Here is a 24,507-nt window from a genome sequence, read left to right as displayed (position 1 = left end):
CCTCAAGGACCTCAAGTACCAATTTCTTCAATCAAATCTCTTAATTTCTAAATAATATTTATTATAAAATATAATATAATGATTTCAATCTCGTCTATCTTCTTGGGAATGGCACCAAAAGCGCTTGATTAAAAAAGACGGATTTGAGGATTAAATAATTACCATCTATTTATATAAATTTTATCTCTTCATCTCCATACCAAGGGAATTCCAAATTGAAATAATAAATTCAACATCTTTTGATGATAAGAAAAAATAATATTAATTGCAACTTAATCTCCAACATCACAAACAGTACATAACAAATCTCAATGAGGGAATTCCGATGCAACCAACAACTTATAGCAAGTGAGCAAGTGCACTATCGCGTCCTTGTGGCCGCAACGCTTGATGCGCGTCGGAGAGCGATCAAATTTATTTTGGCTTAGGTCTTATGACGTATTCCGAAAAGTTGACCCTCGGCTTGATAAAAGGCTTGGCATAATTTGCGTTGATATGGCACCTCTTCTTGTCGCATTGCCACCAATTTACTTGTTTTGCTTCATATTTAATTTCATTATTGAGGTGAATTTTCATTTTTAAATCATCACTTACCTTTGACAATATTTGCCAAAAAAAAGCTCACTCAAACAAATGCTTCTCCTTTAGATGCAACCTGTCCAATTAGGCTGTAGTGTAGGTTGCATAAAAGCAATGTTCTTATGTAAAAAGTTAAAAAAAAATATTCAGTAAAATTATTATATTCATTAAATTATCGTTAGATGCCATTTTTTTTTATTCTGTTTATTTAAAATCTCACATATTTTCATATTAACTTCTGCAAATAAAAATAATTAGGCTTTCATCTTTTTAGTTCTCATTTATGATACCAATTTCATTACTTCAAGAGTGAAAACTTTGGAGGTCTGATAAAAAAAAAATTGCTTAATTTATCCATATTGGACTATTATACTTTTTCCTTCTTGTCCATTGCAGTATTTACAGTATCTTAGCTCTGAAATAGACGAGGCCAATTTAAGGTGTTAAAAGAAACCTGTGATATAATAATAACTAAAAATAAATGGAAAAAATTACTTTCAAATTTACCATTAAAAATTAGACAGTTAAGACAAACTTAATCCGAGTTTTAAGAATCAAATATTTTTGTCACACTTTATTTCATTTTTTTATTATTCAATTAATTTCATAAAACTTGTACAACATATTATGGATTATGGTTTATATTATGGTTTACAAGCAATTCCAAAAGAGGTCTTTCAGGCAAAATAACATAACTTAACAGAAATTTTCCTGACATAAAGGGCGGTTTTCCCACTAATACAGTCTTTAAATGCTACAATTTTAGTCTTCTTGGAGGTTTTGCAGGAGCTTTCAAGACATTAAATTATTTCATTTTTCCAGTCTTCTTCTCCTCATTTTCCAGTTCTATTTGCTCAGCAGCCTGAGCGTATGGGAACTGGACATCGCACTGCGGCAAAGCTGACTGCAGATCTTGAATCACAGATTCTTTGCTTTTGATTTCAGGCAGATCATAGAGCAAAATTGACTGCAACTTGCTATAACGATAAAACAGAACATGCATTAAATATGAATTAATTTGGCAATTTAATATCAATAAAAAGTAAATTTCAATTTATTAACATTTATGCACTGATAAGAAAAAGTATAAAGCAAACCTTAGCTCTTTAACAGGCTGCAATCCTTGTGCTGTGATGTTGCCACAGCTGGAAATTTGCAAATGCCTCAGGGAGTTTTTCAAAATTGGCAAATACTTGAGGGCGTCATCCGTCAAATAGCCACACTTATGGAAGACAATTTTTTCAACCTCCGTCAATCCATCTGAAAAAATTTAAAACACAAAATTAAGTCGTGCGCCAATGTAGGTGTGTAGCATTTATTTTTTAAATAAAATTTTATACATACTCAAGTGTGGGAAGCCACAATCCATGACGGCCGAGTCGGTGGCATTGATTTCGGCGATCTTCTGTACGTAAGTGGACGGCAAAGAGTTGTAATCAGTCAAGTATGATTTGCTGTTTTTCCACTTCAGCCCTGCGCCGCACCTGAGCAGCCACTCAGCACACGCCCTGTCAGGTCCCACATCCTTCACCCGGCTCGGGTCAAAGCTGGACAAATAATTTTCCAGATTAATTACATAATTCTGAATAAAATTAATATATAAATAGATGGTTTTTACGACTTACCGATTAAAGACTGAGTTCAACCATCCCCAGATGTACCTTCTGCCGACATAATTCATAATTTCTCAATCGAATTGCAAATGAATCAAACTGTAAGGAGACACACTATTTGACTATTTATATCCTTCCTTCCAGTAGATTCTGTTTTCCTGCGCGTACTTTGTTTTGTTTACCATGGCTCATAGGTTCATTGCGCGCACGCGCATAGGAGAGGAGGTGACGGCTTCGAACTTCGAGCCGAAGCAAAAAGCTGAAAAGACTTGAGCCATCGAAGCATAAATAAATAATGCAGTATTAAAATAGAAAAAGTTTTGGAAAGAAATAAATAATTGAATGAAATTAACGGAAATTAACAAATAAAAAATTAATTTTTACCTATTTCCAGTTTGAACTTAATGATTCATTTTGGATACATTATCAGTCCAGTATTTTTATTTTATGAATCAACACACATCTCTTTTAGTTCACCATAAATCACTTAGATTCCAGTAACCCAATTACAATTAAGTATTTTGTATTGTATGTCTTCGAGAAGAAATTGTATTGTATTTAGCGTAAGAATCAAAAATCAAGTTGAGGGTCAAATGAGTCCATTGTCAGTGGTCACTCTTGCCGTCGCAAGCAACGATTTTCACTTTATCCACTTTGGCTACTTCTTGGATCTCTCGGAATTCCACGTCCGACAACATGAAGGTCCACACGTTGTCACAGAAGCGGTACGTGTTCAATTTGCTGGCCTAAAAATAGCCAGAAAATGAATTTGACGCACTTTTTGGTTTAAAATAAAATGAATATAATAACAATTTTGAATCTCTAATCAAACTAATCTTAAGAAACCTTCGTATTTATTTGTAAGGCAATAGATCCTCACCTTGAACTGGAGTTTAGATTTGACCCTGGAGGCCAAGGCAGAGTTGATGGACTTGTCAAACTGGAGCATCACTTGCGCAGAGAGCTGTGAGGTCAGATGGCCGTACTGAAAAAAAAACGATACATAAACAATCATAGAAACATCGCATTTAAATTAAATTAAAAATTATAACTTTCACTCACTGTGAATATAAGAATGGAATATTATACAATTATTATTACTTTATTATAACTAAATTAAATCCATTTTCACAAAGTTTGAATGACGCACCTCGACCAGTTCGTCCAGACACTCTTGCAGCGTGTTGCCCAGGGTGGTGTTTCGGTACAACTGATACGACATCGTGCACTGCCGAGTGTATCGAGGGATCCTCTGCTGGCTACCGTCCTACCTAGAACTCAGGAAACAGAAGGAAACGGAGCCGCAGGGCCAGGCAGACAGACTTTTAAGGATTGTTTTTGGCTCAGTTTACAAAACCCTTAGCAAAATGGGCGGGGCACGAAGAGAAGCGCCAATTATAGCGGTCTCTAGCGGAACCCAGACCGGCGGCAGCTCTTGCACTGCTTGTGCTTGGCATGGATGATGTTCAATAAAAATTTCCACTCTCCGCCTCTCCATTAGCATTATATTTGTGTGTTCAAGAAGTTCAAAATAATATTTTATTCTCGCCAAATTTTGGTTAAAAAATATTTATTTCAAATAGGTTTTGGTTAGCATATTAAAAGGTATAAATTTATGTTATGATTTCCATTACAATATTATACCAAAAATTAAAAATTCATCAATCCCCTCTCATACAACAGATGTGTTTAGTAATTGGCATATTTTTATCTTCAATATTTTTCAATTGAATTAATTCAAGTGCGTTTTGACAGTGATTTTTCAACTGTTCTAAAATTGTTTTTCACACCTGTCAATTACTGGAAATGACCAGACGTGACATCAAAACATTTGCAGTCACAATTCAGAAGAGTAATAATACAAATATGTGTCCTAATCCTGTGTGTAAAGAAAGAAAGGACAGATCAGTAAGAATTTAATACTTAATGCCTTATGCGGCGTTTGTAAAATAATAATGTGCTTTTATAACACCCTACACAGCAGCGCCCTTGCCAGCTGTCTTGTGGCAGGACTTCCAGGCCCTCATCGAGGTGACCGCATGGTTCAGCTCTTTGCACCATTGGATGCGCTCTTCTTTTGAGTCAGTTGATATCAGGTGTCTATGGAAAGTTAAAAAATAAAAGGTGCAACTGGTTTAGGAAATTTTAAATGAAAAGTACCTGATGGTGGTGACATTTTTGCCTGGAATCATCACAAGAGATTCCTTATCATCCGGACAAGCAGGTCTTTGAGTCTCAATCAAGAAAGTGTTGAGACGAGCGCAGATTTCTCTGGACACAGCAGTGATTTGCTTGGAGGAGCATTCGCTCAAATCAATCCAACCAATGGGTTCCTGCGGATAAAAATTGCATAAATTTAGATACATGTTTTGTCTCTGCATCGCAAACCCTTTTCTTTTCGTCGTCAGGATATTTCCAATAAGCCAGTCGAGCTCCGTCCAACACACACCAACGCCTGTGCCAGGCGCCGAATCCACTAATGTCATCGAACATGGTCAAGAAGCCGCGTTGCTCAGTGTCTAGGAGTAATTCGCTTGACATTTCCAGGCAGATATGGCCCTCAAGTGGGCTATTATATGGCACCTTTCAAATGATTTGATTAATGATATGTATTAAAACAATATTTGCAGGAAAATTACCTTGTTCAGGGTGAATTGCGTGCGGCTCAGTTCTCTGAGAGAAAATACAGTGAAGCCAGCAAGAGAGAAAGAAGGAGATCGAACAGCATTTGGGCCAGCAGGGCTCTGAATCACTGGCATTACCAACAAGCTGTCGTTCTTCTGCTTTTTCGGGGTCAGTCGGAGTTTTGGAGTGTCCTGAGAATACAAGATAATTACTCATTTAGAATAACTTGATTAAAAATTATAAATAATAAAAAGAAAGAATACAATGAAAAGCACGTAATACCTTCTTGATGTGGTACTTGTCCTCGTGACTTATGGTCTCCCTTCTGGCTTGCAGGGTGTAAACTTCCAGGGTTACAGCAAAATTGCTCTTCAGCTTTTCCAGGGTCAAAGTTCCTGGGAACCTAACCAGTTCTTGCTTTGGAGGCACAGAAGACGTGGGCAGCATTGGGGAGGCAAGAACTTGCTCCTGGCTCTTGACAAGACACACAATGTATTGCTCCAAATTTTCTAAAAATTTGAATAAAATGTCAGAACTCTGTATTTATAAAATAAGTAAATTTTACCTTCACGGCGCATCCTGGAGAGGAACTCTCTCTTCAGCGGAAGACACAAATTTGAAATGGCTAAGGAGCCAGTTTCGGAATGCACATCAAGGTCGTTTTCCTCATCACCTTCCACCTTCAAGCGTTGGATTTCATTCAGCAACGCCTGCCTTTTGTGGGCTATAATAAAGTAAATTATTAATTATTTATCATAATGAATTAAATTTTTCCTCCTTAATTAAGAATTTCTTATTATATACTACAAAACCAAAATTTTCTTACTGGCCAAGAGCAGCAGCCTTTCCGCCTCAACTTGCTCGGAAGAGTTGGAGAACTCGACAGTCGAGCGGCACAAGTTAAGCGCCTGACTGGCCTGCGAGATGACTGTCTGCTGCCTGCTCACTTCCTCTTCCAGGGACTTAATCTTCTTCTGCATTTTCCTGGCCGTCTCCCGGGGATCAGTTTCCTCCTCAACAACTTCTTCTGGCTGTCTGTAGACATGGTGTACAGGCGTGGACAGTTTGGAACCCTGAGACTGCTGCTTGCGGTAGAAACTGACTGTGTGAGTCAGGGGCTTCACGTTGCCTTCGTCAACCAACACAGATGGAATCGGAGTGTCAGGAGCACTTGGAATGAACTTGGCAGCAGGCGTACGGAAAACGTACTCCTGTAAATAAAGAAAAAATTAGCAATTATGAAATGTTTTAGCTCGTAGTGCATATTGGCAAGTAGGGCTTTCTTATTTGGCTGCACAATCAAAGAGAAAAAAAGTACATAACCTAAAAGATAAATTTGCTTACTTCTTTGTCACGGCTCTTTTTAGGTGGCGTAGGACCAACAGACGCTATCTCCGAAATATTACCCAAAGCTTCATCAAGGAAGTCATCCATGTCTTCTAAAACGGCACACTCATTTTCAGTCATTTTGGAAGCAACCTGTAGATGAATTAGAATTTAAATATTTACAAAAATTCATCTCACAGCTTTCAGTAGATTTGAGATTGAAAATACAAATTCGCACCCTCTTTACAGAGTTCCTTTCATTGTTCAGCCCAGCCGCCTTGAGGATTTCCTCCCCAAAGCTGTGGTTGGCTTCACTGCTGACCTCGTCACTTTGGTCAGTCGAACCGCTAGTGTCTGCGTCCATTTCACTCTCAGTTGCATCTATATCTGACAGACTGGGGTATATGCGTCCCTCTTTTGGTGGTGAGACCTTGATTTTTCTGACATCCAATGAAGGGTATTGCTTCTTCGGAGACTCTGCACGCTTTGAAGGACTGGGAGACCTTGATTTTTGACGGATCTGTGCAGGGGGTGGCGGAGGAGGCACCTGAAATGAATAGAAACATTGAAATGATATAAATATGCAGACGGCGAAATTTTTTTTTTTTTTTTTTTTTGATTCAATATTGTTTTTTTTTTAATTTTAACTATAACAATGCAAATATTGAAAATTGCAAAAAGCTACCTGGACTTCATCCTTCTCCTCAGGTTCCTCCTTATTCGACATCTGCTTCTGCTTGTCCCATCTGCTCCTCAGCATTTCCAGCTCTTTTTGGCGCTCAGATTGAGAAGAGGCAACTACCTCACTTGGCTTAGCAATTTGGTTAAGGCTCTTTTCAAACATAGCCTTGTGAGCTTGTACCAGATTATCTAGAACATGAAATTAAAAGAAAAATTAATTATTTGAAAATAATTTAAATTATTCTCAATCCTATCATAATGTAGGAATTCAATGATAATAAAAATAATAATAAGAATAAATAGTTTAGAGAAATAACAATTATTTATAATTTTACTGAGCAGAAAAGCCAAACAAAGAATGAATTACCTTTTTCCTGACTCTCAGCTGGCTTCTTCACAGGGGCAGCCTGAACTTTCGGCTTTGGCTCTACCTTAGCAGGGACAGTAGGCGCCGAGGGAATAAGTTTGGCTGGCAGCGGAGTTGAGAATGCAACCTTGGGCAGCAGCGGTGCATTGGTTTTGTTCTTCTCAAAAAGCGCCATTCTCTGAGACAACGGCAGATTGGCCGGGTCTATGGCGGGACTGGCCGAGGCTGCAACGGCCGCAGACTCAAACATGGCTGCCTTCTGCAAAACTGAACCTGGGGACATGTTTTTCGGGCGCCCCACTGGCGAGCACGGCCGAACTGGAGACATGGGTCTGACAGGTGAGGCCGCCCTGACAGGCGACACATGCCTGATGGGTGAGGCCGCTCGAACGGGGCTTCCGACTCCCATTCGTGGCTTCACGGGGCTGCCAGCCCTGTAGACCCATCCAGGTGAGCTGACCGATCCGGAGGTTGGAGTCGGGGCGCTGGACACAAACGATTCCTCTTCATCCTCGTCCTCCTGTGGGTTCTTTTTTTTGTCATAATCGTAAACAAGGCATGATTTAGACTCGGTTGGCACAAAACCCTGAGCTTCCTGAAATTTAGCACATGTTTGCTCTGCTTTTGATCTTTCATTGTGGCTTTTTTAGATAAGTTAGTGAAAATTTTAGCAATTATTTAATCCTTCACCTTGCAATTGTAAGGTGCAATTTTGTATTTTTATTAAATAGATAAAGGTGCTCCTAATTCCCAATTGCATCCCAATTAAACAACTCGATATACTTGCAAATTAAGAAGCTGAGACATTTGCAAGTATTTAAATCTCCAGGAACTTGTAATGCAAAATAAGTTCTTATGATCTTGATTCCACATTCATTTTCTTTTTAAACAATAAAAAAACCATAACCTTGCCCCATTTTGAGATCCCAGTTCATAGTAAGAATATGATGTGTGACATGCTCTTGAGCCAACACCGAGTTAAAATCATAGTCCAAAATTGTGTAAGCTGTCAAATATTTTTGAAAGTAAAATTCAAATAGAGAACTTTCTTAAATATTTGAGCATTAACCCGTTGCCCAATAAAACAAATATTTACCAGTGTAGCAATGATAGACTTGTCAAGGACAACATTTTTGACGGCGCTTGATTTAAAACCCATCTGTGGAGTCCTGAAGCTGGACGGAGTGGCCAAAGGCGAAATGGGTATCGGAGAGGCTGCTCGGACAGGTGACGAAGCACCCATGTTACGGACAGGCGATGCTGCTCTCACTGGAGAAGGAGCCCGGACAGGTGATCCGAAGAGGACCTTTGGCTGGGGAGAGGCGGCCCTTACTGGAGAGGGTGCTCGAACAGGCGAGCCAAATCGGGCCCTCTGAGGAGAGGCAGCCCTTCCAATCCTGACGGGTGACAGTTGCCTCTGCTGGTCTGGCGCGTAGGGTGTCGGCGGCAGTTTCGAGTAGTCATCCTCCCAGTCCTTGAAGTTTTGGGCCAGAGCGTCCAAACGAGCCTTTCGAGCATGAGTTTGGGCCTTTGGGACAGGCGGCTCGGAGGCTGGGAAGCGAGATAGGGTCTCCGTGCGAGGGTGAACTGGAGACGAGTACTGCTCCAGGTTTTCAGGTTCAGTGTAGAGACGGCCAAGGCGGTTCAGACGGTTTTGCAGTGCCGAGTTTGGTGCTGAAGAAGAGACTTCGTCCAAGTCCATTTCCATTTTGGAATAGGGGGCATCGCCAGACCCATCCTTTTTCAAATCATCCACTAAAAATTTGATTTTTATTCATTATTTGAAAAGTTTCCTAAAACGGTTAGGGAAATTACCGGCTGAAGGTGTGGCAGGGGCCGGATTATTTTCAGCCAAGGGTGCGCGACGTCGTTTGTTGTCACCGACAGAAGCGAGAGCTGTGTCCAGTTTTTCTCTCCGGCTCTTTGCCCTCTCCAACATTCGCTGAAAAGCAAAAATAAAATATATACATTATTGGGGTTCGGGGAAAGAATTTTTGACTGTATGATAGTTTATGTATTAAATTGAATGATTTTAGATTGATTTTTTGCTATAAAATTAAAACGAACACAATTTTAACAATCCATTAGAATTAAAACAAAACTTGAGATATGTAAATATCATAGTGAAACAGCTTTACATGTACTGAAAATTAAATAAATTATTCTCTCGTGAGAATGCGTATGTAAACAGTGTAAACACCATCTTATTTTGATCAAAATACCTTTGTAAAATCATCCATCGCCTTCAGAATCTCTCAAGATGCTAAAAAAATGATTGAACTGCGCAGAGCGTAGTTGAAAAAGCTTGTTTAACTCCCAAATCGCCCAAAAATTAAATAAAATTTTAGTCGAGCGCAGAAATCATCTGACAGGGTCGGGCATGGGCGCGGAAAAACTAACCGTTTTAGCGGCTAACGATTTATGTCTGGACTTGTTTTTGAAATTCCCCCCTCCCTGTATCCGCCAGCCAATCTGAAGATGCGGAGCGCGCTGCCTTTGTGAGCACAAAACGAAAAGGGCCTTAAATCAACGTTAAAATATATTTTTTACAATTTAAAAAGTAATTTTTAATTAATAAGTTTTATTTAAACAAAATTAATCAGATGTCTTACAAATTGCTTGTTTAAAATCAGAGCCAAAGGTTTTTCATTTGATCTCGATGGTACCTTTCGTCCTCGCCGTTGCCATGGCGCCAAATAACATCAGAGTAAAATAATTTCGGTGTTTTCAAGTAATTCAATTATTTATTCTTCAACTCTTGAAAGACCGAATTCACAATTTAAACATCCTTCTTCAAAAGAATATTTTTTCATCTTCAAACTTTGCCCTTTGCCAGGCTTTCTATGTCGCTGCTGCGGCGGCAGGTCTAACATTTCCTTGTGAGTTTCAAAGTTCAACAATAAAAATTAGAAAAATTATTAAGAACGGTCTTCTCGCAAGCAGATTAAAAAAGTGCTAATTGATAAAATGGAAATTTTTGATGATGATGATCTTGTGTCAAAACTTTGCTTTCACCGGGTCAAAGATATTGCTTCAGACAAGTAAGTGTACAAGAATTCCAAAAATTATAATAAAAATTAATTAATATTATTTTGCGCTATATGTATTTGGATAATATTTTGATTAATCCTTATTGATAATAATTATCTAAAACAAAAACAAACATATTCTAGGAAGTTGCCTTTACACACATAAGATGTAGATATTTTTTATGTTCATATAATATCCATTAAACCAAATTCATTGGTTATTATATTTGCATTGCTTATTTGATTCCAAAAGAGCTCTATGGACAAAATATTTAATTATGTAGTGATAGTCATACATTTTCTTGTTTATATAGAAGAAGTTAATTGAATGTATGTTTATTGGTAATTATTGTTTACAGGTGGTGGACTTTGATTGACAAGCAGAAAAAATTATCACAGCTTGCTATTCAGAATGCTAGGGGTGGTGATGAGGAAAAGGTAGCAGAGGCATTTCGGAATCACCTTGACAAGGTTGCATTAAATATGCGAAAAAGATTAAAAGAAAAATCCTTTTTAAAATTACAAAATTTGCAGGTGCCCACACTTGTAAATGAAGTGACAAGTTTGGCAGTTTGGAGAAGAGAAATTTTGCCATTACTGCTCGAAAAGGCTGATGAAGAGCTGGAGGCAAAATTCTGTGTTATCTACATGATTCTCTACCACGAATCCACTATTGTAGCTCTGCTGGAAATTCTCCTTTTCCACTCAGACATCTGCAAGTCTCTCGAAGACTGTGCTGTGGATCTCGTTGATTACTGTGCCTCACAGATAACTTATTTGATTGCTAAACAGTAATATATTTACCTCTATATGGATAAAATCCAGACATTTCTAATATTCTAAATTTAGGCCTGAAGTTGACACTGGCAAAGAAAAATCTCCAGAAAATGAATTAATCTGCCAGAGAGATGAAATTCGTTTTGGTGTTGGAATGCGTTGCATTACAATTGTTCTGTACTTGGCTGAAAATCTGGACAAGTTAATTAAGATTTTTTTTAATAATTCTATCTATACAACTTCTGAAATAATATAGATTGAGTCTTTCGGTAACAACACGAATCTACAATACACACGATTTTCCTCTGCTTCTATGCAACCTGATCGAGTCCAAGCCTTGGATCAAAGAAGAAAACGGGCAGAAAATGCAATTCACTGGTATTCTAAATTTTATAACTCTACATTAATGATTAATTAAAATAATAATAGATGGCTACTGGTACAAGAAAAGTGAGGGCACGTCTGCTGGTCGACATGAGGCCAACACTTGGCTCGCACTTCACCAACTCTTGTTACAACCAGACTTGGGCAAATACTACCATTTAACTGAGTACGCCAAGGGTCAATTCATGAGAGTAAAATAAGTTAATTAAGAATTATATACTTTCTAATACTTGAGGCATATAGCTTGAAAGCAAGATCAGCGGAAATTTACTTGGCCAGCTTCAGCCGTTGCAGCAACTAAAAGAAGGACTTCTCTACATGGCGAATTTTCAGTTGCCAGACCAGAAACCACCAATCATAATGGAGCTCATTCCAGAAGTGGGCAAATTTTAGTTTTTTTTTTCTATCAAGTTTACTTAAATATTTTTCTAAAAAGATGACGAACGCATTGATGCAAGAGGGTGCAAAAGGCTGGACAAAGATAGTTTGTCAACAAAAGAAACAATTAGTCTCGAACATGAATTTGACAGAAATTGCAGAGAAGTAAATTATTAGACTGTTCAAATTAAAAATAATAATATTGATGTCTATTGTAGACTGAGCAACACTCTGAAGGGATTTGATGCACCCGTCAATTTGTGCACAAATTGCTCTCAGCCAGCCAAAAGCAGGTGCTCAAAATGCAAGAAGGCCTGGTATTGTGGTCGAGACTGCCAGCTCCAGCACTTCCCTTATCACAAGAAAGAATGCAACCCGGACCTTTAATAATTAACTACTATGACCAAGGAAGTTTCTTAATTCAAATGCGCTGGTTAGGTTTAAGTAAAAACGAGTTTGCCTTTTAATGGAAATGCATCGTCATTCACTGCTTCAGATATTCCTTGACAAAGTCGCATTCAGGTGTTTCCTCACCCCAGTCCTAGAAAGAATAAAATAAGATTAATTTAACAATCTTGTTGAATAATGATTAATTTAAATTCAGGATAAGTACAAATTGAACTTTTTATTTATTATTACCTTGACGACGACACAGGAGCAACCGACAACCTTGCGGGCTTTGCCTGTGCTGTCGATCTTGCAGAGACCAGACCACTCGCCAAGTTTCTTGTTGTCATCAACCTTGATGAGCGGGATCTGGTGCTCATTGCACAAAGCCTGCACAAGCTTCTTGTACATAGGCTCGTCGCAGTTCTCGGCCAGCACACAAAGAAGGGCTTGACGCCTTTAAGTATCCCCATTAATAAAAGGAAAAATCAAGGTTTTATTAATTTTTACTTGTCCAAAGCCTTCGCAGCTTCGTGGATTCCCCTGGCCAATCCGTCGTGGATCAGGGCGGTCATCAAGACTTTCTGGACAGCCTTGTTGATGTCCATGGGGCCGCTGGCATTGCCAGTGCCTCCTTCAACCATATCACTAAAGAAGAAAAATTATGCAAAATATAATAAAATCCTGGCAAGAACGTTGAAGGCAAATTTCAAATTAAAATTAGTTAACAATGAGGCTATTAAATTTGTAAAATTACAGCAATTCAATATGTCGATGACAATGACACGTGATGAAAAAAAACGCCGGCAATCGTATTTAAATTATCTGAATTAAAAAAAAAAAGAAAAAAATAGAGCCGCATAAAATATTTATGTGTGGCTATGATTAACTATTGAGAAAATATTAAATAAAAAGTCATTTTAAAAAGAGGAAAACATGCGTCGAAAAAAATGAAGATTAATACTCACGCTACTTCTGCCATGATGAAGTTAGTGAATTTGAAGCTCTCTTTTCCTCAAGCTATAAAAGGAATAGACTGACATAAATACGTGAAAAGAAAGTATAAATTACATGGAACAATATTTTTCACAAATTATAAAAGGATGATCCGGGAAATCGGGAAAATTAATGGATTTTTAAGGGAGGATAAGAAAAACACGTCTTTACCTTCGTCAGACGAATAGGAAAACCCACTTAGCCAGGTTTACCAACAATTCAGTAACAAAAGCTTGGCATGATGCAAGGAGGCATGATGAATGCCATGAATCATGAATCCCATGAATTTGAACTGCAATTTATTGTAAATTAAAGGTGCAAGCAAAAAAAAAAACAAAATAAACATAAAAAAGTGTTAAATATTTGATATTGCATTGATTTTAATCCATTATGATTTCCTTTTTTCAATTTTTCACATTTTACTTTGCCATGATGCCAGCCTGCGAAGTGAATCACCAGTCATATGTTTTGTGTTTTCAAAAGGTTGACAACTTGAGACAATGGCGTAGGATTCAATTTTGCACCACATTTAGGTATTGCAAAAAGTAAAACAAATAGAAAATGCAGTCTATTTACCGAAAGATTGTAAAGCCGTTTTCTGAGAACTAAATTCACCGGTAAGCGCCACCTTACTCATCAGTAATTTAAAGCTCAAACTCTCAGCTTATTGCAGATGTTTAGGAGAAGAGGAAAGATGGGAGGCCAATTTCGTAATTCTACGTGGGACCCCATCCTAATTTCATCGCAGATTTTCGCACTTCAGTTCGTTCTCTACAGCACCCTTGGACTGTGGAATGCGTTGACGACGGCCTTGGTGGGGTCTTCCAGGTCGCTGGACTTGCTTTTCAGCTACCAGATGATCCACGTCCGCGATAATTCCGGCCAACTTGTCATCACTTCTTTTGTTCTGAACTCCCTCACCGGGTAACTATAATTTTACTTAAGTCTGGAAACAGTTATTTAATTGTTGCAATTTTTCCAAAATTTCAGAGCATTGGCGTTGTGGTTCATTGTGCAAAGGACGAAGCAGTGTCTCGACTTTTCGGCCACTGCCCACCTTGTGCATCTCTTGGTTTGCTGGAGCTACAACGGCTACTTCCCAGTGTCCATGTCGTGGTGGGTTTTGAACACTGTGTGCCTTGCGATCATGTGCGTGTGTGGGGAGTTTCTGTGCATGAGGACGGAGCTTAAATCCATTCCACTTAATATGGGACCAAAAGCGGATCTCTGATTAACTAATAGTTGTATTTTTCCCTTAAGATTTAATTTATATTGTTTTATTTAAATTGGATTGTAATCTGATTATGTAATTATTTTTATCTGTTTCCATTTTATTTAATTATTATATTTATTGTCAAAGATAATATAAAAAGATTTAACAACATTATCATTGTGTGATTTCTGAAAAGAAAAAAAAAACATTTTTGTAAGAAAATGACCAAAGAATTACGAATTTGATATTTAATTGATTTTAATTTTGGTTTAATTCAGGTTTAAATTGATATGATTAATATAAAACTTTTGATAAAAAAAGATATTCTTGAACTTTATAAGATTTGGCGCTTAAAGGGGTGTGCCTGAATTTGACAACAGCAGGTCAACAATAAGTTTCTGTTGGTGATCATCATTGCACCTAAAATTTGGTCTTAAATATGCTTGATATTACCCCATGGGCCGGATTATTTCTGGTCGGTTTACTGTGGGGTGGCACAAACCCATTCATAAAGAGAGGATCCACAGGAGTGAAGAAAATTAAAGCGTCCAACATAATCGTTCAGTTACTACTAGAATTAAAGTACCTTTTTACTGAATGGAGGGTAAAATTTAAATTAATTTGATATCTTGTTGATTTAATTTAATATCTGTGTCTATAATAGTACGTGTTACCATTTGCTCTGAACCAACTTGGATCTGTTGTGTTTTTCCTTACTTTGCAGAAGACTGGTAATTTAATTGTAAAAAAGCTTCAAAAAATACAATTTTATTAATACAATTTTCTTAGATTTATCTTTAGCTGTTCCTATTGCAAACGCTTCAACTTTTTTATTCACGGCGCTGGTCGGGCAGTTTTTGGGAGAGGATAAGATCACAAAAGGTACCTAATATAAGCAAAAATATTTTTTTTTAAATAATACAATACATATTTCTTTCAGAAACGTTAATTGGAATTCTGCTTGTGCTGTCTGGAATTATGTTATGCGTTTATGATAAAAGTGAATTAACAGGAATCGATCACGAATAAATCACGTGGAATTTTATTATTTGTACATACATGATGAGGCGAGAAGTCTCTTCCGCAGCTTCAGATTAGTTAACTTTGTTGAAGTACTCCTTTGAACCTTTTGGATTCGGTTTGATGGTCGGAGAATCGGGGGTCCAGTTTGCAGGGCAAACTAAAAACATGGCACTTCTTATAATACCCTTTTCTATATCAGCAAATAATTAATACCTTCTCCGTGCTTCTCAACAAATTGGAAGGCTTTGATGAGTCTCAAAGTCTCGTCCACACTACGACCAACAGGCAGGTCGTTTATAGTAATTTGCCGAAGAGTTCCCTGAGTGAATAATTAATTTAGTAAAATTGCAAATATCATATTGAGAATAATAATTTACAGTTGGGTCTATGATAAAAAGACCTCTCAGAGAGATTCCCTCATTTTCTATGAGCACACCATACGCGGTACTGATTTTTTGGCTGAGGTCTGCAAGAAGAGGGTAGTTAAGTCCACCGAGACCACCATCCTGGAATTATTATTGGGTTAAATTTTAATATAAAAATTATAAACATCTACCTTTCTTGGCGAGTTTATCCAGGCCAAGTGGGAAAAGTGCGAGTCGGTAGAAACTCCGACAACTTCGGTGTTAAGCGCGTGGAATTCCTTGATGCGATCGCTGAAGGCAATGATTTCCGTGGGGCACACAAAAGTGCTGCAAATGAAAAGTTAATTTTTTTTTTTAATAAAACATAAAACAGTATTACAAATCCAGAGGGTAAAAGAAGAGGACGAGGTATTTGCCCTTATAATCTGCGAGTTTGATGTCCTTGAAGTCTCCGTTGACAACGGCAACTCCTTTGAAGTCTGGAGCCGGCTTTTGCACTACAGCGGCTTTCAGTTGCATTCCTATTAAATCAAATAAAATAGGTTGTTTGTTTTAAATTAGCAATCAATTAAAATATACCTGTACTGAAAGCCCTCGTCACCAAAGGTGTTGATTTGCTGCTAAATTGCGGCCTACTGATAAGGTGCTGAAAAAAGTTATAAAATTTATATTTTTACATAAAACATATTGGAGTGATTACGCAATACAAATTTAATGACATGCGTTGTTTTACTTTAAATAATGAATGAGAAATCATCAATGTTTATCGCAAGAAAACAGGATTACCAAGAAAAAAGTCAATCATTCTATATTTTACCTTCACTGGCAAAGCCATCATCCGTCCGAAAAAAGCTGCAGACATTGTCACTCGGCTTTTTGAAATTCACGTGAGCAAAATTAAAAAAAAAAAACTGATCAAAAACAATGTAAACAGAAGTCGCTTGATGAATGTTGTGCACCGCACGTACTCTTCAGCAGCAATTGTTTTTTAATAAAAAAACCCAAAGTCTTTTGATCTTTTTAACCTTCGATGTTTTGATTTTATAAAGTGCCCGACTAGCCTGACTGCCTGTCTCGTCTCGCTTTTTTTTGTTCCCTTTTTGTTTTGGTTGGTCAATGGTCAATGGTTGGTCAATGGTCAATTTATTGCTCAGGAGTGACATCTCTTGGTCGCAGCTAAACTTAACTGAGTCTGATGATATTTGTGGAAAATGGCGCGAACACCACGTTGAAAAATCTCATGTTTGGTCAATGTTTTGTGCACAAAAATAACAATGAATTCATTTTAATTTGCAACAGACCTTTTTCATTTTACAATGCACTTATTGTAAGCTGCAAATCATGTTTATTGATCTGATCTTTCACAGAAGAAGCAATCAATGCACCATAAAATATTCAAAGAGCACTTAAAGACTGCAAAATGCTGATGGAAAATTCTGTAGCTCACCTGATGCCATTGACGTTTTTGTCCACTATCATTTGAAAAGCAGGCGATTTTTTTGATAGCCTCTGATTACCATTAAAAATCTTAAAAGCTTGAAAAAAAATATAAATTGTCTATCTTTTTAATATAATAATATCTGAAGAGTAATTACTGTATCGAAAATTTGGACAAATAATCAAAATAAGAATTTTAAGTTTGTGTTAAGAAAATGTTTTTAAATGAACTGAAGCAAAAAGGTTTTAATACCAAATGCGCATGTTTATCCGGATGCTGGTGTTTTGCGCGGTTTTGCTGCTATATATAAAGAAGTTGATTGTGGTCTCTACAGTGATAAGCAGTAGTCGCATCGTTAAGTTGTTTATTGATGGAGTCCATCAACGACACCAAGGGTCATCGATTGTAAAAAAAAAGAGGAGGATATTTCTGCTACAAATACGTACACGCAAAGATAACCTTAAGTTGCAAGGATTTTTTTTTAATTTGATTGGTCCCATGTAGGAATATCAAGATGTGGACTGTGCAGGCACTAATAATTGCAGCCCAACTGTTTGTGATTTTCTGTGCAGGTATGATTTTGTTAGAAAATAATGTGATATAATTTACTTTTGACCCCTTTGACTTTGAACAGAATCAGAATCATCCTCACCATCCTCTAATATCACTATCAATGAAGTCAAACAAGGAGATTTTGAACACTTTTTTGGGGAAAACACGACCGATTCAGAGCCAGATTGTTTTGGATTAGCCAAAACGATTTTGAGGTTTTTTAAGCCAGACAATCGACACGACATCAGCACACGATTTTTCTTATCCACAAGGTGATTTTTTTAATTTAATTTAAAATTGCTTATTACATTACTATGATGTCAGAGATGCGAAAGACAGGAGCGAGATTCACGTTCGGCCGAGAGTAAATTTGGGACCAATTTTTAACGCGACAAAGAAGATTGTCATCATTTGCCATGGGTACAAAAGTACTGCCGACAATTCCTGGGTCCGAAATATGGAAAAGGCGCTTTTATACAAGGTATTTTTTTTTTTTTAATTCATTGAAAAAAATACAAAAAATCTATCAGGAGGATGTGAACGTGATTGCTGTTGACTGGCGGCGAGGCGCCGACAAGTGGAACTACATCCAGGCTGCGTCAAACACCAAAGTGGTCGGCGCCGAACTCTCAAGGTCCACAAATATTTTTACTTTTTTTGTAAATTTTATTTTTATTTTTAATTATTGCAGTTTAGTTGAGTACATGATCACAAAAGTGAACATTTCGGCAAAGAATTTCCACTTGATTGGACACAGCTTGGGGGCGCACGTAGTCTCTTATGTTTCCTCGCACATTACGGGAAAAGTGAAGAGAATTACAGGTTCTTAACTATTTTATATTTTACAAAACAAATTACTAAATTTCAAATGTATTAATAAATATAAAAATAAATTTTTTGAAATAAAGGGCTGGACCCTGCAAATCCTTGCTTCTCACCAAAAGAGTTGGGCCTGAAACTGGACAAAGGAGATGCTGACTTTGTCGACGTCATCCACACCAATGGCAGGTACACAAGATTCGGCCTGGGACTGCAATTCCCGCTAGGTATCAATCAACGAGATATAATAATTAATTATCAATAATTAAATATTTTCAATATTTAGGCCATGTCGATTATTATCCAAACGGAGGCACCGAACAGCCTGGTTGCAGAATTCCGCACTACTCATCTCTGTGGAAAAAAATGCGCGCTATCGGACTGGACGTTGCTGAGAAAGTTTGGAATAGTGCGTATTCGCCTGTACTTTAACAAAATAATAATACATCATGATAAATTAAATTACTTGAAGGAGTGAAGGCGCCCATTTGCAGCCACAGCAAAGCTGCTAAATATTTTACCGAAGCCATTTATGGCAGGTGCATATTTTGGGGACACAAATGGGATATCTATAGCCCAAGGTTAATTGTTTTTAAGTTATTTTATTGTATTTTAATTAAAATAAAAATTGCAGAGCACCAACTAATTTGACTTGCGACGAGGAGAATTGCGCAAGGATGGGCATGGAAAGTGACAAGTACAAGGGCAAAGGACACACTTTTTACGTGTTTATAAGGGATAAAGAACCGTTTTGTGGTAGTTGAATGTTTTTCTTCTAAATGATTAATTCTACTAATACAAAAATATAGTTAGAGAGCCAGAAAACGATGTGAGGATGGGCTATCCAACTCTAATTACAGCTTCGTGAGTTTAATAATTAATGATTTTTTTTATATTCACAATAGCATAATTAATAAAGATGAAATATTAGGCAACTGCTATTAATTTCTAATTAGGGCTTGCATTTTATTCATTGTCATTATATCCCTAATTTTTTATTCGCGCTTCATGGTTGTTTAACAATGCAACCTTTTTGTGCTAATTGTTGGCCAGATTTTCTGTTCTTTGACGTTTGCAAGTACATTAAGTTGGACGCAATTTGGTTTTTCGCAGCGATCACTCTCCATTCGCCGACCGAAATTCTGCAAACGAAATGCTGCTCGACAGTGACGTTTTCTTCTTCGGCGTAATCATTTTGATTTACAACGTGTTTGATTCGCCACTTCCCTTCGTCGCAGCCACGCTGTTCTTCATCGTGATGGACGTGATGCGGTGGCACAACTGGAAGATTGGCTCCTTCGCCTCAAATAGCAGACAAAGCTCTCTGGAGCACAGTGAGCCGGTTAATAATAAATGAACCACTTAATTATAATTATATTAATTTTAAATCGTTTTTAAAAATCCCTAAATATACAAAAATAAATTTATAAAGGAAATCAATTGAAAATTTAAGTCATGTTTAAAAAAAACAATTATATAAAACATTATTTGAAATAATTTGTATCTCTAATACCTGCACTGAACTATACTGAAGTAATAAAACTTATTATATTACTGCTATTTTTTGTTAAGAATGCTTTAATGTTGGTTCCTTTGAATGAGACTAACAAATTTCTCTTTGCAAAATTCTTTTAATGTTACATTCATAAATGACAGTATGTGTGTTATACAGTGTATAGCTTCTGCTTTCATCATTTATCTCCTGAACTGCCTCGAGATCTGCTCTATAGAATATATAATAATCGTTTGAGACATCTAAAAATTGTTTTTAAATAGTCAATTACTCGCCGCACCCATTATTCTTCGTAATCACTTTTTAAATACCGCTTCAACCGTTTATATTTTAATATTCACTCAAACTTACTTTATTCATCTCAAATCTCAATATAGCGTGGTGTTTGAAAGGAACAAAACAAAATCAAATAAAGAGCACTTCCGCACATTTTCAACAACAGACACAACCAACCTTCAGAAGTCTAATGGATTATAATTAGTTCAGTTAATCAGGGTTCTTTTTGTACCATCACTCATGTTACTTTTTTAGGGAAACAAGTCTCGCTCTCAGCAGAGATACAAGAGTTTTTCACCGCAGTGAGGAGACTATTTTCTTCTCTAAAAGTCTGCATGAGAAATTATAGAAATTCTACAGTTTTAATTTTTGTATAAAATGGTTCTTTTGCGCTTCCGTCTCGTATACTGCTGTAAATTGACAAGGACATTTTCTCGCAATTAAATTGTGGCATATTGAAATCACTTTTAGAATTACATTTCATGCGTTTCCTCTATGAAGCCTATTAATTTTGAATGTTTGAGAATTAATTTTGAGATAAATGAGAACTAAGCAAATTTCCCAAGATTGCACATTTTGTTATTTGATAAATTAGCAAGTTCACATAATTATTTGTGAAGTTCTTTCAACCGACGCAATTTACAAACCGCCCATTTTTTGGGCATCGAGTATTTATTTACAGGTTCTGTACACTTCCACTGTATAATATACTTGATATTTTTTCTCTCTGAACTATACGAGTTAATCAGCGCAAGACGTTGGTTTGATATTTTTCATTTTTTGTATTAATGCCGATTGGTTTCAACCTCCTGGCACTATTATAAAGATATGTCGATCATAATTTTGTGGTCCTTGAATGGTTTTCAGAGTTTCATCGGAACAGAAAAAAAATTCAAAAAGTATAGGCCATGTTTTGATCAAAGAAGAAATTTTGAACCGATGTCTTGAACTCTTGCTTTTTTTTCCTTCTTGATATGTTTGATAGTGTCAGCACTATTTAATTACAATTTCACCGCATGAAAAATATATAAACATTTTTTTTCAGCCGGAGAGATTAAAACAACTTTTAGCTTGATGCTATTTTAAGGTAAAATGTACAAGTCTTTTTTTGGGGATCGTTTTTTACACTGGGAATAAAGGGGTATGGCGAAGAGATCAAAACTCAGCAGCATCAGCAGCAATGCGATTATCGAGCAAGTAGGGGAGGCCACCAAGCTCCTGTTTCCTATAAAAACACTTGTTTCAGTTTTAAAAAATTATGGAAAGTTAAAAAAATTCAAATAAAAATCATACTAAAGAAATTAAAAAGAAATATATATTTTTTAATCTAAAAAATTTATTTAAAAAAAGTCAAATATTGAAATTGCAGGAGAAAACTTACAGGTTCCACTGATCCAAGTTTGTCACGGCCAGGGAAACACTGAGCAGACGGACGCACTGAAATTTTGAGGGCATTTAAACATTTGTAATGATTACAAAAATGTTAAAACTCACGTGGAGAGGTGTTGAAGATTCCAGCGGCGGCAGGGGAGCCAAGTTGGGCTGCGGAGACGGCGGCGGCGGCGCCGCTGTAGCCCCCGACCATGGGTACGGAGCCTGCAGGAGCGGCGCCCGGAGCAGGTCCTTGCGGCGCCCCGTTGTTTCCACCGTAAGAGGCGGCGCCGCTGGACGAGTGGGGCGTCGAAGCGCTCGAGCCGTAGCCTCCCCGCGGCGAAACACTGCTGCTCTGCGCTCTACCATACTCCTCTAGAAATAAAACCCTGCAGGTTAGGGCCACCCGTCAGTGACAACTTGAGTGTTCAAGAAAATGTTAAACAATTGAGTTTTCTAATTTTGTATTATTATTTTAAATCAAGAGATCAGTGGAGTAAAAAAAATGGACTAATTTATAAAATTCATTTTTTTATATTTTAGTGCTAACTTGAAAAAAAAAGAACTCACCATTGGTATTGTCCTGTACACTGACCGCTAACTGCCCTGTATATGAATTGAACCCGGACATGCTGTGGTTGTTGGTCATGCCAGGTGACCGCGGCGCTGACAACGCCAACTGGTTGTTCCTCGGCATGCTGTACAAAGCCTCAGCCAGGTCTGCTGCCCTCTTCAGAATAATCTCCTTGGGCAGTTTTTCAGGGTCTCCGGGGTGTCTAGGAATAAGTTTTTGCAGTCTCTGGAAACCATAATCTATGGTCGGCTCATTCAGTGCTGCAAATAGAAAAAAAGGAAATTTAGTTACAAGTCCAATTAAAATACAAATTATTATCTGCTAACATTACACTCAGAATTTCAATAAATATTTAATTAAATTTTAAAATTCTTAAAATATTGAAATCAAGAACAAATTTTAATATATTTATTTATTTTTATTTATGTATTAAATTATAAAATAAGATGGAGTAAAAAGGGCAAATTACACTCACAGACGTAAACAAATCTGCCAGGCGCGCCTTTGCAGAATTGTTTCGACTTGTAGGAGAGCGTGACTTCAACCACTCCCGGTATATGCCTGGGCGGCGTTTGCACCCTGATGGCGTGAGACGTGATCAACTGGAATTAATAGAACGAAAATTAATATCTAAATATATTTAATTTTTATTATTTCAAAATTTACCTCACTCCAGACTAGCATTGTGCCGAAGACGACCTGAAGCCCGTCAAAGAAGTTGTCCCCAACAATGATGACCGTGGATCCACCTGCGGTCCACCCTTCACTCGGCGAAATTGCCTTGATGCAGGGTGTCGCTACGGGCAGGGGAGGATACAGGCCTACAGGTTAAAAAGGGTCACAGTGCAAAAACGGCACTCGGCTGCTCTTTTTGAAATAAATTTAAAAGAGAACAACGAGTGCGGAAATCTGCACCGATCATTATGATTTTAAGAACACATTTTCTTCCAATTAGTCAAATTTATTTTCCATAATATTAAATTTTTTTTATTTATTAAATTCAAGCAGGCGCAGTGAGTGGATTTCCCGACCATGTGGTTGGGGCCTCCAAAATAACACAGCGACCACGTGAGTTGCAAAATCAATATAGAGTGGCAAGTGCGCACGCACAGCACATTGCAATAAATTTTATAAAGATGACACTCAACTTTATTGACCCTGCAGTCAGCGACAGAATTCAAAAAAGCACTGATTGCGAGTCTTTAAAGTATTAAAATTTAAGAAAAAATTCAAGTAAAAAATTTACCTTCCGCGGGGTCGAGCCTCTTGGCTCTGCGGCCGTGTTTCGAGTTGTTGTGCACAAACATATTGTCGGACACCGCCAACAGTGGTCCGTCCACGCCAACCTGGGTGCCAATTACCACCTGCAACACGAATTCAATAATATTATGAAAACAAGTCGGAAACGGTACAAAAGGTCAATTGGTATTCGCAAAAATCACAGTTATTAAAAAAAAATTAATTTGATGAAACGTTTTTATTAAGAATGATTAAGAACAAATTGAAGTTAATTTCACTGCGTTTTAAGTTGCTAAAGAATGAAAATATTTCTCTATAAAAAATAAAAATAAAATATGATCAAAATTTACTTATTAATAAAACATAATTTTTATTTGAAAGCTCCATAAAAAGGGTTGTTTGTTACAAATTACAAGTTTTAATTCGCACTTGATAGATTTTTGATCCAGTGGAAACATCATAGTGCATTCAAATGTGCTTCTCGTAATCCACTGCAGGTTGTTACGCATAATTGTACGCACTGATAAAGGCGGCCCGAGACGAATTCATTAATAATTCAGGCCATAGTTATGCACACACCCTCGGCGCGCGCGGCCGCCGCTCGCTCGCTAATTAACGAGCAAATCGCGTTTGCCCCCTCGACCGAGAGGAGTGACAGCGCCCAACAACAAGGCCAATTAATTTGTACCAACGCCGCTCAACCCGCAAAACAGCGACCCGGTTCAAATATTGGCGATTTTATTTTGGAAAAATAGGGAAATAGCGAAACTCGCCATTTTGTCAAAATGAATGTGTCTTGGAAGGAAAAGCGATAGTCAGTCAGTGAGTCGGTTCGGCTGCTTCTCCCCCGGGGAGCGCCGGGAACGCGAAGGGGACGGTGGATCTTCCCCTGGGATTGCTCACGCAACATCTACCACTGCTGTTCTCGTAAGTCAGCCTCTATACAGTCCTCCTTTTTGTAAGCCCTCGCTGAAAAACCCCA

At 37.5% G+C, this 24,507-nt stretch overlaps 10 protein-coding genes across 16 annotated transcripts in view; 4 read left to right on the top strand and 6 right to left on the bottom strand.

Annotated features, from left to right (window-relative positions):
* Positions 1-1,145: 1,145 nt before the first annotated feature.
* Positions 1,146-2,387, bottom strand: LOC132202303 (ATP synthase subunit s, mitochondrial). Its single transcript, XM_059629140.1, has 4 exons — positions 2,205-2,387; positions 1,924-2,126; positions 1,677-1,839; positions 1,146-1,556 (listed from the first exon to the last, which is right to left on the bottom strand). The coding sequence occupies exons 1-4, from the start codon at positions 2,258-2,260 to the stop codon at positions 1,385-1,387; spliced, it is 594 nt and encodes a 197-aa protein (XP_059485123.1). The 5' UTR covers positions 2,261-2,387; the 3' UTR covers positions 1,146-1,384.
* A 264-nt stretch (positions 2,388-2,651) lies between these two features.
* Positions 2,652-3,573, bottom strand: LOC132202304 (transcription initiation factor IIA subunit 2). The gene is made up of 3 exons (XM_059629141.1): positions 3,343-3,573; positions 3,073-3,177; positions 2,652-2,938 (listed from the first exon to the last, which is right to left on the bottom strand). Exons 1-3 carry the CDS (start codon positions 3,412-3,414, stop codon positions 2,798-2,800), a joined length of 318 nt encoding a protein of 105 aa, XP_059485124.1. The 5' UTR covers positions 3,415-3,573; the 3' UTR covers positions 2,652-2,797.
* Positions 3,574-3,751: 178 nt separating this feature from the next.
* Positions 3,752-9,604, bottom strand: LOC132202198 (anillin-like). Of its 3 annotated transcripts, none has more exons than XM_059628962.1 (14): positions 9,414-9,604; positions 9,007-9,133; positions 8,288-8,946; positions 7,192-7,786; positions 6,829-7,013; positions 6,382-6,690; positions 6,162-6,296; positions 5,644-6,028; positions 5,383-5,541; positions 5,100-5,326; positions 4,832-5,008; positions 4,581-4,775; positions 4,353-4,525; positions 3,752-4,292 (listed from the first exon to the last, which is right to left on the bottom strand). In XM_059628962.1, exons 1-14 carry the CDS (start codon positions 9,429-9,431, stop codon positions 4,166-4,168), a joined length of 3,471 nt encoding a protein of 1,156 aa, XP_059484945.1. In that variant the 5' UTR covers positions 9,432-9,604; the 3' UTR covers positions 3,752-4,165. The 3 variants fall into 3 exon arrangements, with proteins under 3 accessions (XP_059484945.1, XP_059484946.1, XP_059484947.1); XM_059628963.1 differs by having other exon boundaries at positions 7,192-7,720; XM_059628964.1 differs by having other exon boundaries at positions 7,192-7,711.
* A 536-nt stretch (positions 9,605-10,140) lies between these two features.
* LOC132202620 (zinc finger MYND domain-containing protein 10) lies at positions 10,141-12,146 on the top strand. The gene is made up of 9 exons (XM_059629633.1): positions 10,141-10,232; positions 10,580-10,691; positions 10,755-11,011; positions 11,070-11,198; positions 11,254-11,375; positions 11,427-11,572; positions 11,625-11,759; positions 11,818-11,924; positions 11,978-12,146. Exons 1-9 carry the CDS (start codon positions 10,159-10,161, stop codon positions 12,144-12,146), a joined length of 1,251 nt encoding a protein of 416 aa, XP_059485616.1. The 5' UTR covers positions 10,141-10,158.
* A 47-nt stretch (positions 12,147-12,193) lies between these two features.
* On the bottom strand, positions 12,194-13,391 carry LOC132202225 (small ribosomal subunit protein eS12). Its single transcript, XM_059629007.1, has 5 exons — positions 13,314-13,391; positions 13,115-13,166; positions 12,657-12,794; positions 12,399-12,603; positions 12,194-12,300 (listed from the first exon to the last, which is right to left on the bottom strand). Exons 2-5 carry the CDS (start codon positions 13,126-13,128, stop codon positions 12,244-12,246), a joined length of 414 nt encoding a protein of 137 aa, XP_059484990.1. The 5' UTR covers positions 13,129-13,166; positions 13,314-13,391; the 3' UTR covers positions 12,194-12,243.
* A 222-nt stretch (positions 13,392-13,613) lies between these two features.
* On the top strand, positions 13,614-14,526 carry LOC132202224 (protein SYS1 homolog). Of its 2 annotated transcripts, none has more exons than XM_059629005.1 (3): positions 13,614-13,759; positions 13,816-14,066; positions 14,133-14,526. In XM_059629005.1, the coding sequence occupies exons 2-3, from the start codon at positions 13,816-13,818 to the stop codon at positions 14,371-14,373; spliced, it is 492 nt and encodes a 163-aa protein (XP_059484988.1). In that variant the 5' UTR covers positions 13,614-13,759; the 3' UTR covers positions 14,374-14,526. The 2 variants fall into 2 exon arrangements, with proteins under 2 accessions (XP_059484988.1, XP_059484989.1); XM_059629006.1 differs by having other exon boundaries at positions 13,806-14,066.
* Positions 14,527-14,729: 203 nt separating this feature from the next.
* LOC132202226 (transmembrane protein 234 homolog) lies at positions 14,730-15,407 on the top strand. Its single transcript, XM_059629008.1, has 4 exons — positions 14,730-14,959; positions 15,020-15,086; positions 15,145-15,237; positions 15,296-15,407. Exons 1-4 carry the CDS (start codon positions 14,795-14,797, stop codon positions 15,382-15,384), a joined length of 414 nt encoding a protein of 137 aa, XP_059484991.1. The 5' UTR covers positions 14,730-14,794; the 3' UTR covers positions 15,385-15,407.
* LOC132202223 (peroxiredoxin-2-like) lies at positions 15,371-16,881 on the bottom strand. Its single transcript, XM_059629004.1, has 7 exons — positions 16,561-16,881; positions 16,323-16,389; positions 16,123-16,264; positions 15,935-16,070; positions 15,756-15,884; positions 15,592-15,697; positions 15,371-15,535 (listed from the first exon to the last, which is right to left on the bottom strand). The coding sequence occupies exons 1-7, from the start codon at positions 16,603-16,605 to the stop codon at positions 15,450-15,452; spliced, it is 711 nt and encodes a 236-aa protein (XP_059484987.1). The 5' UTR covers positions 16,606-16,881; the 3' UTR covers positions 15,371-15,449.
* A 623-nt stretch (positions 16,882-17,504) lies between these two features.
* On the top strand, positions 17,505-19,964 carry LOC132202222 (pancreatic lipase-related protein 2-like). Its single transcript, XM_059629002.1, has 12 exons — positions 17,505-17,623; positions 17,686-17,753; positions 17,816-18,005; positions 18,058-18,214; positions 18,264-18,367; positions 18,425-18,555; positions 18,642-18,779; positions 18,839-18,961; positions 19,025-19,133; positions 19,187-19,308; positions 19,362-19,416; positions 19,666-19,964. The coding sequence occupies exons 2-12, from the start codon at positions 17,696-17,698 to the stop codon at positions 19,907-19,909; spliced, it is 1,431 nt and encodes a 476-aa protein (XP_059484985.1). The 5' UTR covers positions 17,505-17,623; positions 17,686-17,695; the 3' UTR covers positions 19,910-19,964.
* A 210-nt stretch (positions 19,965-20,174) lies between these two features.
* The window catches only part of LOC132202221 (transcription factor collier), a 43,125-nt gene continuing 38,792 nt past the window's right edge, over positions 20,175-24,507 (bottom strand). The window contains exons 8-14 of one of the 4 annotated variants that reach the window (XM_059628998.1): positions 23,533-23,650; positions 22,953-23,107; positions 22,756-22,888; positions 22,283-22,546; positions 21,836-22,087; positions 21,723-21,778; positions 20,175-21,566 (exon numbers count right to left, since the gene is read on the bottom strand). In XM_059628998.1, coding sequence (XP_059484981.1) covers positions 21,528-21,566; positions 21,723-21,778; positions 21,836-22,087; positions 22,283-22,546; positions 22,756-22,888; positions 22,953-23,107; positions 23,533-23,650 — 1,017 coding nt within the window. In that variant the 3' untranslated portion in view covers positions 20,175-21,527. Of the gene's footprint in view, positions 21,567-21,722; positions 21,779-21,835; positions 22,102-22,282; positions 22,547-22,755; positions 22,889-22,952; positions 23,108-23,532; positions 23,651-24,507 lie in introns of those variants that run through there. The other 3 variants (XM_059628999.1, XM_059629000.1, XM_059629001.1) reach the window with 3 other exon arrangements.

This window comes from Neocloeon triangulifer, unplaced genomic scaffold, assembly GCF_031216515.1.
Source record: "Neocloeon triangulifer isolate White Clay Creek 2 clone unplaced genomic scaffold, ASM3121651v1 ptg000015l, whole genome shotgun sequence".
Taxonomy (NCBI): domain Eukaryota; kingdom Metazoa; phylum Arthropoda; class Insecta; order Ephemeroptera; family Baetidae; genus Neocloeon; species Neocloeon triangulifer.
Note: the sequence above shows the minus strand (reverse complement) of the source record. Positions and strands in the feature narration are given on the sequence as shown.

Excerpts from the sequence above, each read along its gene's own strand:
- LOC132202303 (XM_059629140.1), bottom strand. The coding sequence starts at position 2,260 with ATGAATTATGTCGGCAGAAGGTACATCTGGGGATGGTTGAACTCAGTC. Across the intron at positions 1,840-1,923 it reads TTGTGGCTTCCCACACTTGA|ATGGATTGACGGAGGTTGAA; the intron begins GTATGTATAAAA and ends AAATTTTTTCAG. Across the intron at positions 1,557-1,676 it reads CAGCCTGTTAAAGAGCTAAG|CAAGTTGCAGTCAATTTTGC; the intron begins GTTTGCTTTATA and ends TTATCGTTATAG.
- LOC132202304 (XM_059629141.1), bottom strand. The coding sequence starts at position 3,414 with ATGTCGTATCAGTTGTACCGAAACACCACCCTGGGCAACACGCTGCAA. Across the intron at positions 3,178-3,342 it reads GTCTGGACGAACTGGTCGAG|TACGGCCATCTGACCTCACA; the intron begins GTGCGTCATTCA and ends TTTTTTTTTCAG. Across the intron at positions 2,939-3,072 it reads AATCTAAACTCCAGTTCAAG|GCCAGCAAATTGAACACGTA; the intron begins GTGAGGATCTAT and ends GGCTATTTTTAG.
- LOC132202198 (XM_059628962.1), bottom strand. Across the intron at positions 5,327-5,382 it reads CTCCAGGATGCGCCGTGAAG|AAAATTTGGAGCAATACATT; the intron begins GTAAAATTTACT and ends TCAAATTTTTAG. Across the intron at positions 4,526-4,580 it reads CTGACGACGAAAAGAAAAGG|GAACCCATTGGTTGGATTGA; the intron begins GTTTGCGATGCA and ends TTTTATCCGCAG.
- LOC132202620 (XM_059629633.1), top strand. The coding sequence starts at position 10,159 with ATGGAAATTTTTGATGATGATGATCTTGTGTCAAAACTTTGCTTTCAC. Across the intron at positions 11,199-11,253 it reads TTGGCTGAAAATCTGGACAA|ATTGAGTCTTTCGGTAACAA; the intron begins GTTAATTAAGAT and ends GAAATAATATAG. Across the intron at positions 11,376-11,426 it reads GCAGAAAATGCAATTCACTG|ATGGCTACTGGTACAAGAAA; the intron begins GTATTCTAAATT and ends AAATAATAATAG.
- LOC132202225 (XM_059629007.1), bottom strand. Across the intron at positions 12,604-12,656 it reads GCTGCGAAGGCTTTGGACAA|GCGTCAAGCCCTTCTTTGTG; the intron begins GTAAAAATTAAT and ends GGATACTTAAAG. Across the intron at positions 12,301-12,398 it reads GCTCCTGTGTCGTCGTCAAG|GACTGGGGTGAGGAAACACC; the intron begins GTAATAATAAAT and ends TATTCTTTCTAG.
- LOC132202224 (XM_059629005.1), top strand. The coding sequence starts at position 13,816 with ATGTTTAGGAGAAGAGGAAAGATGGGAGGCCAATTTCGTAATTCTACG. Across the intron at positions 14,067-14,132 it reads GTTCTGAACTCCCTCACCGG|AGCATTGGCGTTGTGGTTCA; the intron begins GTAACTATAATT and ends CCAAAATTTCAG.
- LOC132202226 (XM_059629008.1), top strand. The coding sequence starts at position 14,795 with ATGCTTGATATTACCCCATGGGCCGGATTATTTCTGGTCGGTTTACTG. Across the intron at positions 14,960-15,019 it reads ACCTTTTTACTGAATGGAGG|TACGTGTTACCATTTGCTCT; the intron begins GTAAAATTTAAA and ends TGTCTATAATAG. Across the intron at positions 15,087-15,144 it reads CCTTACTTTGCAGAAGACTG|ATTTATCTTTAGCTGTTCCT; the intron begins GTAATTTAATTG and ends CAATTTTCTTAG.
- LOC132202223 (XM_059629004.1), bottom strand. The coding sequence starts at position 16,605 with ATGTCTGCAGCTTTTTTCGGACGGATGATGGCTTTGCCAGTGAAG. Across the intron at positions 15,698-15,755 it reads TTTTTATCATAGACCCAACT|GGAACTCTTCGGCAAATTAC; the intron begins GTAAATTATTAT and ends TTATTCACTCAG. Across the intron at positions 15,536-15,591 it reads TGTTGAGAAGCACGGAGAAG|TTTGCCCTGCAAACTGGACC; the intron begins GTATTAATTATT and ends CCATGTTTTTAG.
- LOC132202222 (XM_059629002.1), top strand. The coding sequence starts at position 17,696 with ATGTGGACTGTGCAGGCACTAATAATTGCAGCCCAACTGTTTGTGATT. Across the intron at positions 18,556-18,641 it reads AAAAGTGAAGAGAATTACAG|GGCTGGACCCTGCAAATCCT; the intron begins GTTCTTAACTAT and ends TTTGAAATAAAG. Across the intron at positions 19,309-19,361 it reads GGATAAAGAACCGTTTTGTG|TTAGAGAGCCAGAAAACGAT; the intron begins GTAGTTGAATGT and ends ACAAAAATATAG.